Genomic DNA, 9496 nt, shown 5'->3' on the forward strand with positions numbered 1-9496 from the left:
TAACATCAAAAAGAATAAAATACTTAGGAATTAACTCAAAAAGGAGTTGAAAAACGTGTACACTGAAAACTACAAAACATTGATGAAAAAAATTAAAGACAGAAGTAAATGGAAGGATATCTCATGTTTATGGACTAGAAGACTCAATATTGTTTAAATGTCCATACTATCCAATGTGATCTATAGAATCAATGCTATCCCCATCAAAATCCCAATGGCATTTTTATAGAATATTAAAAATATCCTAAAATCCATATGTGAGCACAAAAGACTCTGAATAGCCAAATCAATCTGCAAATTAACAAAGCTGGAGGCAGCAAACTTCCTGATCTGAAACTATATTGAAAAGATTGACATCATTAAAATGACAGAATAGGAGTTTTCTTCCATCTTCAGCCCTCCCCAAAGAACAACAATTTTGACAATCATCCACGTATGACAGTGTCTTTGTGGAAGTCTGGGAGTCCAGCAGAGAAGTTCCAGCACATGTTTGAAGAAAAAAAAAATCTGAGATTGGACACATTGAAGAGGGTAAGAGGAACAATTTCACTTTCCATGTCACAGTTTTCCCCAGGCTGACAAACTCAGTGCCAAGAGAAACTTTTTGGCCTATGATTTCTACCACTGTGGGGAGAAAAATGTGTGTGTGAATGCCCAGCTTGTCCCGCCATGGGAAACTTCAATACCCCACTTTGAACAGTGGATAGAATGTCCACATAGAATATCAATAAGGAAAAAATGGACCTGTAATAACACTAACAAAAATATACAGAGCATTCAATCCAACAGAAGCAGAATATGCATTCTTCTCAAATACACATAGAGCATTCTACAGAATAATTATGTTAGGTCCCCAAAAAAAATTATAGCAAATTTAAGAAGATGAAATAATAACAACTATCTTTCTCCAACCACAGTGGTATGAAACTAGAAATCAATAACAGGAGGACAACTGAAAAATTCATAAATGTGTGAAAATTAAATAATAAATCCTGAACAACAAACGGATCAAAAAAGAAACCAAAAGGGAAATTTAAAAAATATCTTGAAACAAAGGAAATTGAAAACACAACATACCAAAATTTATGGGATTTAGCAAAAACTGTTCTAAGTGGATAGTTTATAGTGATAAATGTGTAACATTAAAAAAAAAAAGATCTAAAATAATCAACCTAACTTTTGAAACCATCTGGTCCTGGGCTTTTCTTTGCTGGGAGGATTTTGATTATTGATTCAATCTCCTTACTCATTATTGTTTTGTTCAGATTTTCTGTTTCTCTGTGTTTCAGTTTTGTTTAGTGTTATATTTCTAGGAATTTATCCATTCTTCAAGGTTATCCAATTTGTTGGTGCATAATTGCTTATAAGTAATCTCCTATGACCCTTTGTATTTCTGTGAAATCAGTTGTATTCCCCTCTCTTTCATTTCTGCTTTTATTTATTTGAGTCTTCTCTTTTCTTTTTTCTTAGTCTGGTCAAAGTTTTGTCAGTTTTGTTTATCTTCTCAAAAACCAGCTCTTAGTTTTGTTTGTCTTCTTTCTTTATTTTCTTTTCTGCTCTCTGTTTTATTTATTTCTGTTCTGATCTTTGTATTTCCTTCCTTCTGCTAACTTTGGGCTCAGAATCTTCTTCTTTTTCTAGTTCTTTGAGGTGTAAAGTCAGGTTACTTCATATTTACAGTAATGAAGACAGTGTAGTACTTGCATAAGGATATACATAGAGACCAATGGAATAGAATTTAGAAACCAGAAAGAAATCTTCACATATATGGCTAATTGATTTACAACAAGATGCCCAGACCTTTCAATGTGGAAAGAACAGTGTTCAACAATGGTGATGGTAAAAATGAATATCCAAATGCAAAAGAATGAAATTGAATCCTTACTTTACACCACATACAAAAATAACTCAAAATGGATCAAAGACCTAAACTTAAAAGCTGAAACACTAAACTATTAGAAGATAATACAGGGAGCAAATCGTGATGACCTTTATTTGGCAATGCTTTCTTATATATGACATTTAGAGCAGAGGCAATAAAAAAAATAGATAAATTGGACTTCATCAAAATTAAGAATTTTTGTAGATCAAATCACTCTACCAAGAGAGAGGAAAAAATAACCACATAATGGGAGAAAATATTTGCAAATCACATATCTGATAAAGATTTAATGTCCATAATATATATAAAGCCCCTACACTCAACAACAACAAAAATAGGCAAATGACTTCAATAGACATTTTTCCAAATGGTCTATAAGCACATGAAAATATACTTAACATCATTAGTCATTAGGAAATACAAATAAACACTGCAATGCACTAGAGTAATCAGACAAGGAAAAGAAATCAGGGCTTCCCTGGTGGTGCAGTGGTTAAGAATCCACCTGCCAATGCAGGGGACATGGGTTCAAGCCCTGGTCTGGGAAGATCCCACATGCTGTGGATCAACTAGGCCAGTGAGCCACAACTACTGAGCCTGCACTCTAGAGCCTGCGAGACACAACTGCTGAGCCCACGTGCCACAGCTACTGAAGCCTGTGCACCTAGAGCCCGTGCTCCACAACAAGAGAAGCCTGTGCACCACAACAAAGAGTAGTTGCTCATCACAAGTAGAGAAAGCCAGCACACAGCAACAAAGACCCAATGCAGCCAGAAAGAAAGAAAGAAAGAAAGAAAGAAAGAAAGAAAGAAAGAGAGAGAGAAAGAAAGAAAGAAAAGAAAAAGAAATCAAAGGAATCCAAATTGGAAAGGAAGAAGTAAAACTGTCACTGTTTGCAGACAACATGATACTATACACAGAAAATCCTAAAGACACCACAAAACTACTGGACCTCATCAATAAATTTGGTAAAACTACAGGATACAAATTTAATACATAGAAACATGTTGTATTTCTATACACTAAAAACAAACCTTCAGCAAGAGAAATTAAGAAAACAATCCAATTTACAATCACAAAACAAAGAAAAAAATACCTAGGAATAAACATTCCTAAGGAGGCAAAAGACTTCTACTTGGAAAACTTTGAGACACTGATGTAAGAAACTGAAGATGACGCAAACAAACAGATGGAAATCCTTGAACCATGTTCAAGGATTGGAAGAGTTAATATTGTTAAAATGACTATACTACCCAAGGCAATCTACAGATTCAATGCAATCCCTATCAAAATAACAGTGGAATTTTTCACAGAATTAGAGAAAATAATTTTAAAATTTGTATGAAAAAACAAAAGACTCTGAATAGCAGAAACAATCTTGAGAAAGAAGAACAGAGCTGGAGGAATCAGACTCCCTGACTTCACTATACTACAAAGCTACAGTAATCAAAACAGTATGGTATTGGCACAAAAACAGACATATAGATCAATGGAACAGAATAGAGCCCATAACCTATGTACTTACGGCCAATTAATCTAAGACAAAGGAGGCAAGAATATACAATGGAAGAAAGACCATCTCTTTAATAAATCATACTGGGAAAACTGAACAGCTATATGTGAAAGAATGAAATTAGAACACTTTCTCATACCATGTACAAAAATAAACTGAAAATGGTTAAAGACCTAATGTAAGACTGGAAACCATAAAATTTCTAGAAGAAAACATAGTCAGAACACTCTTTGACATAAATTGTAGAAATACGTTTTTGGATCTGCCTCCCAAGACAAAGAAAACAAAAGCAAAAATAAACAAATGTGACTTAATTAAACTTAAAAGCTTTTGCACAGCAAAGGAAACCATTGACAAAACGAAAAGACAACCTACTGAATGGGAGAAAATATTTGCAAATGATATGACCAATAGGGGTTAAAATCCAAAATACATCAACAACTCATACAACTCAATATCAAACAAACAAACAAACAAAAACACCAAACAACCCAATTGAATAATGGGCAGAAGTCCTGAATAGACATTTTCCAAAAAAGACATACAGATGGCTAACAGGCACATGAAAAGATGCTCCACATCACTAATCATCAGGGAAATGCAAATGAAAACCACTATGAGATGTCACCTCATATCTCTTAAAATGGCTATTATCATAAAGACCACAAATAACAAATGTTGGTGAGGATGGAGAGAAAAGAGAACTTTTGTATATTGTAGAAATGTAAGCTGGTGCAACCACTGTGGAAAACAGCATGGAGGTTCCACCAAAAACTAAAAATAGAACTACCATATGATCCAGCAGTAACACTCCTGGGTGTGTATCCAAAGAAAAGGAAAACTCTGATTTGAAAAGATACATGCACTCCAAAGTTCATAGTAGCATTATTTACAGTGCCAAGACATGAAAGCAATCTAAGTGTCCATCAGCAGATGAATGGACAAAGAACACTTGGCATATATATAAAATGGAATACTACTCAGCCATAAAAAGAAAGAAATTTTGCCGTTTGCAACAACATGGATGAACTTGGAGGGTATTATACTTAGTGAAATAACTCAGAGACAGAAAGACAAATACTGTATGTTTTCACTTATGTGTGGAATCTAAGAAATAAAATAAGCTAGTGAATATAACAAAAAAGAAACAGACTCACATAGAAAACAAAGTAGTGATTACCAGTGGGGAGATGGAAGAGGGAAGGCACAAGATAAGGGTATGGGATTAAGAGGTATTACTAATATGTATAAAATTAATAAGCTACAAATATATATTATACTGCACAGGGAATATTTTATAACTATAAATGGAGTATAATCTTTAAAAATTGTCAATCGTTATGTTGTATACCTAAAAATTATATAATATTGTAAATCAAGTATATCTCAATTAAAAAACAAACAAAAAATTACAATGTAATATGTACTCACCACCTACTAGAATGACTATTAAAAAATAACCAAAGTAATAAGAATTGGCAAGAATGTGGAGATATTGGAATCTTTGTACATTGTTAGTGGGAATGCAAAATGGTGCAACCTCTGTGGAAAACCGTTTGAGTGTCCCTTAAAAGTTCAACATAGAATTATCATAAGGGCGTCAAACAAATACTTGTGCACAAGTGGTCAGAGAAATATTATTCACAATAGTCAATAGATGGAAACCACCCAAGTGTCCATCAACAGATGAATGGATAAAAAAATATGATATATTTATACAATGGAATATTATTCAGCCATTAAAAATGAAGTTCTGATACATGAAACATTATGGATCAACCTTGAAAACATATGAAGTAAAATAAGCCAGACACAGAGGGACAAAAATAAAACATCTAGAAAAGAAAAATTCATAGAGACAGAAAGTAGATTAGAGATTACCTAAATTGGTGAGAGAGCAAATGGGGGGTTATTGCTTAATTGGTATGGAGCTTTTCTTTGGTGTGATGAAAAAAGTTCGGGAAATAGTGATGATAGTTGCACAACATTGTGAATGTACATAGTAACATTTTAAAAGACTTAAAATGGGAGACAGCTAGCTGGGAGGGAGTCCAGGAAAAAGTCTGGAACTGCCTAAGAGGCAGGGTACTATTGTTTCGGGGTGTGGGAGGAGGGGGGATTCAGAGCACTGACTACATGAGCTCCAGAGATGGGCGCAAGCCACGGCTATCAGCGTGGACACCAGAGATAGGCGTGAAACGCTAAGGCTGCTGCTGCAGTCACCAAAAAGTCTGTGTGCAAGCACAGGTCACTCTCCACACCTCCCCTCCCAGGAGACTGTGCAGCCTGTCATTTCCAGGGTCCCATGAAACAGGGAAAACTTCCCTGGGAGAACACACAGCATGCCTCAGGCTGTTGAAATGTCACACCGGCCTCTGCTGCTGCAGGCTCACCCCACATATCGTACCCCTCCTTCCCCCTGGCCTGAGTGAGCCAGAGCCCCCTAATCAGCTGCTCCTTTAACCCCATCCTATCTGGGTGGGGAACATATGCCCCAGGTGACCTACACATGGAAGCAGGGCCAAATCCAAAGCTGAACCCCAGTAGCTGTGTGAACAAAGAAGAGAAAGGGAAATTTCTCCATGCAGTCTCAGGAGCAGCAGATTAAATCGCCACAATCAACTTGATGTACCCAGCATCTGTGAAATACCCGAATAGACGACGAATCATCCTAAAATTGAGGTGGTGGAATTTGAGAGCAACTGTAGTAGACTTCGGGTTTACTTTTTACATCTAATATGTTTCTCGTTTTATGTTTATCTTAGTTTAGTATTTAGAGCTTATTATCATTGGTAGATTTGTTTATCAATTTGGTTGCTCTCTTCCTTTTTTATTTTATATATATATATATATATATATATATATATATATATTTCCCTTTTCTCTTTTTGTGAATGTTTATGTGATGCTTTGTGTGATTTTGCCTGTATAGCTTTGCTTTTGCCATTTGTCCTAGGGTTCTGATGGTCTGGTGTTTTGTTTTGTTTTGTTTTGTTTTAGTATAGTTTTTGGGGCTTGTTATCATTGGTGGATTATTATTATTATTATTATTATTTGGTTTGGTTGCTCTCTTCTTTCTCTCTTTTTTCTTAAAACTTTTTTATTTTTCATTTTTAATAATTTTTTTCTATTTTAATAACACTTTTATTTATTTATTTCTTCTTCCTTTCTTTTTTCTTTATTTCTCTCTCTCTCTTTCTTTCTTTCTTTCTTTCTTTCCTTCTTTCTTTTTTCTCACTTTTCTTCTGAGCCATGTGGCTGACAGGGCTTTGGTGCTCTGGCTGGCTGTCAGGCCTGAGCCTCTGAGGTGGGAGAGCTGAGTTCAGGACATTGGTCCACCAGAGAGGTCCCAGCCCCATGTAATATGAAAAGGTGAAAGCTCTCCCAGAGATCTCCATCTCAATGCTAAGACCCAGTGCCACTCTACGACCAGCAAGCTGCAGTGCTGGACACCCTATGCCTAACAACTAGCAAGACAGGAACAAAATCCCACTCGTTAGCAGAGAAGTTGCCTAAAATCATAATAAGGTCACAGACACCCCAAAACACACCACCGGACATGGTCCTGCCCATCAGAAACACAAGATCCAGCCTCATCCACCAGAACACAGGCACCACTCCCCTCCACCAGGAAGCTTATGAAACCCACTGAACCAACCTTAGCCACTGGGGGCAGACACCAAAAACAATGGGAAATACGAACCTGCAGCATGCGAGAAGGAGACCCCAAATACAGTAAGTTAAGCAAAATGAGAAGACAGAGAAATAAACAGCAGATGAGGAGAAAGGTAAAAACTCACATGAAAAAATAAATGGAGAGGAAATAGGCAGTCTACCTGAAAAAGAATTCAGAGACATGATAGTAGAGATGATCCAAAATCTTGGAAAGAGAATGGAGAAAATACAAGAAACGTTTATCAAGGACCTAGAAGAACTAAAGAGCACACAAACAGTGATGAACAACAAAATAAATGAAATTAAAAATTCTCTAGAAGGAATCAATAGCAGAATAACTGAGGAAGAAGAACGGATAAGTGACTAGGAGGAAAAAATAGTGGAAATAACTACTGCAGAGCAGAATAAAGGATAAAGAATGAAAAGAATTGAGGACAGACTCAGAGACGTCTGGGACAACCTTAAATGTACCAACATTCGAATTATAGGGGTCCCAGAAGAAGAAGAGGGAAAAAAAAGCGACTGAGAAAATATTTGAAGAGATTATAGTTGAAAACGTCCTTAATATGGGAAAGGAAATAATCAATCAAGTAAAGGAAGCACAGAGAGTTCCATACAGGATAAATCCAGAGAAACACGCCAAGACTCATATTAATCAAACTATCAAAAATGAAATACAGGGATCGCTCTTGCCCACCGCCCGAACCTATCTTCAGATGAAATGGCCACTGCTTGATGTCCAGGCGGGGACCCTCCAGAGCAGACAAGCCCTCAAGGATGCCCGTTCTCCATCACCGGCACACATTGTTTCAAACAAAGTGCCGGTTGTGCAACACCCCCACCATGTCCACCCTCTCATGCCTCTTATCACATACAGCAATGAACACTTCATGCTGGGAAACCCACCTCCACACTTACCAGCTGACGTAGACCCCAAAACAGGCAAGGTCAGCCAGTGTACCCCATCATGACAGGAGGATTCCGTCACCCCTACCCCACAGCTCTGACTGTCAATGCTTCCATGTCCAGGTTCCCTCCCCATATGGTCCCACCACATCATACTCTACACACGACCGGCATTCCCCACCCAGCCATGGTCACGCCGACAGTCAAACAGGAATCTTCCCAGAGTGACGTCGGCTCACTCCACAGCGCAAAGCATCAGGACTCCAAAAAGGAAGAAGAAAAGAAGAAGCCCCACATAAAGAAACCTCTTAACGCATTCATGTTGTATATGAAGGAAATGAGAGCGAAGGTTGTAGCCGAGTGCACACTGAAAGAAAGTGCAGCCATCAACCAGATCCTGGGCCGAAGGTGGAATGCACTGTCCAGAGAAGAGCAAGCAAAATACTACGAGCTGGCCCGGAAGGAACAACAGCTTCACATGCAGCTGTACCCCAGCTGGTCCGCATGGGATAACTATGGGAAGAAGAAGAAGAGGAAAAGGGACAAGCAGCCCAGGGAGACCAATGAACACAGCGAATGTTTCCTAAATCCTTGCCTTTCACTTCCTCCGATTACAGACCTGAGCATTCCTAAGAAATGCCGAGCGCGCTTTGGCCTTGATCAACAGAATAACTGGTGTGGCCCTTGCAGGAGAAAAAAAAAGTGCGTTCACTACATACAAGGTGAAGGCAGCTGCCTCAGTCCACCCTCTTCAGATGGAAGCTTACTAGACTCACCTCCTTCCTCCCCGAACCTGCTAGGCTCCCCTCCCCAAGACGCCAAGTCACAGACTGAGCAGACCCAGCCTCTCTCGCTGTCCCTGAAGCCCGACCCCCTGGCCCACCTGCCCATGATGCCTCCGCCGCCCGCCCTCCTGCTTGCCGAGGCCGCCCACGGCAAGGCCCCCGCCCTCTGTGCCAACGGGGCCCTGGACCTGCCTCCCGCCATCCCTCCCTCATCTCTGGCGCAGCCGTCAACATCTTCCTTACATTCCCATGGCTCTCTGGCTGGGACGCAGCTGCAGTCACTCTCCCTCGTCACCAAGTCTTTAGAATAGCTTTACCCTCCTCAGCTCCAGTTGCTCTTTTGTGGAGTGTTGCGTTCTGCTTTTCTTTATTTCCCGCGCCCCCTTCTGCCAGGTTTTTGTTTTGTCCTCTTTTCCGTTTGTGCCACGTGGCTACATTAGTTAATGTTTATCGAGTTCATTGGTCAATATTTGACCTATTCTTATTTCAATTTCTCCTTTTAAATATGTAGATGAGAGAAGAACCTCATGATTCTACCAAAATTTTTATCAACAGCTGTTTAAAGTCTTTGTAGCATTTAAAATATATATATATATACATAACTGTTATGTAGTTCAGATAGCTTAGTTTTAAAAGACTGATTAAAAAACAAAAAGGAAAAAAAAGAAGCAATTTTGAAGCAGCCCTCCAAAAGAAGTTGGTTCTGTATTATTTGTATTAAATACGAACTTGCAA

The 9496-nt window shown here is 38.5% G+C and overlaps 1 protein-coding gene across 1 annotated transcript in view; it reads left to right on the plus strand.

The window, feature by feature from the left end:
• LOC130706272 (transcription factor 7-like 2) overlaps positions 1 to 9072 on the plus strand; it is a 51199-nt gene extending 42127 nt beyond the window's left edge. The window contains 2 exon segments of the mRNA XM_057537659.1: positions 7751 to 8012; positions 8015 to 9072. Of these exon segments, the coding sequence (XP_057393642.1) occupies positions 7751 to 8012; positions 8015 to 9072 (1320 nt within the window).
• Positions 9073 to 9496: the final 424 nt, after the last annotated feature.

The sequence above is a fragment of the Balaenoptera acutorostrata genome, chromosome X (genome assembly GCF_949987535.1).
Source record: "Balaenoptera acutorostrata chromosome X, mBalAcu1.1, whole genome shotgun sequence".
NCBI classification, from domain to species: Eukaryota; Metazoa; Chordata; class Mammalia; order Artiodactyla; family Balaenopteridae; genus Balaenoptera; species Balaenoptera acutorostrata.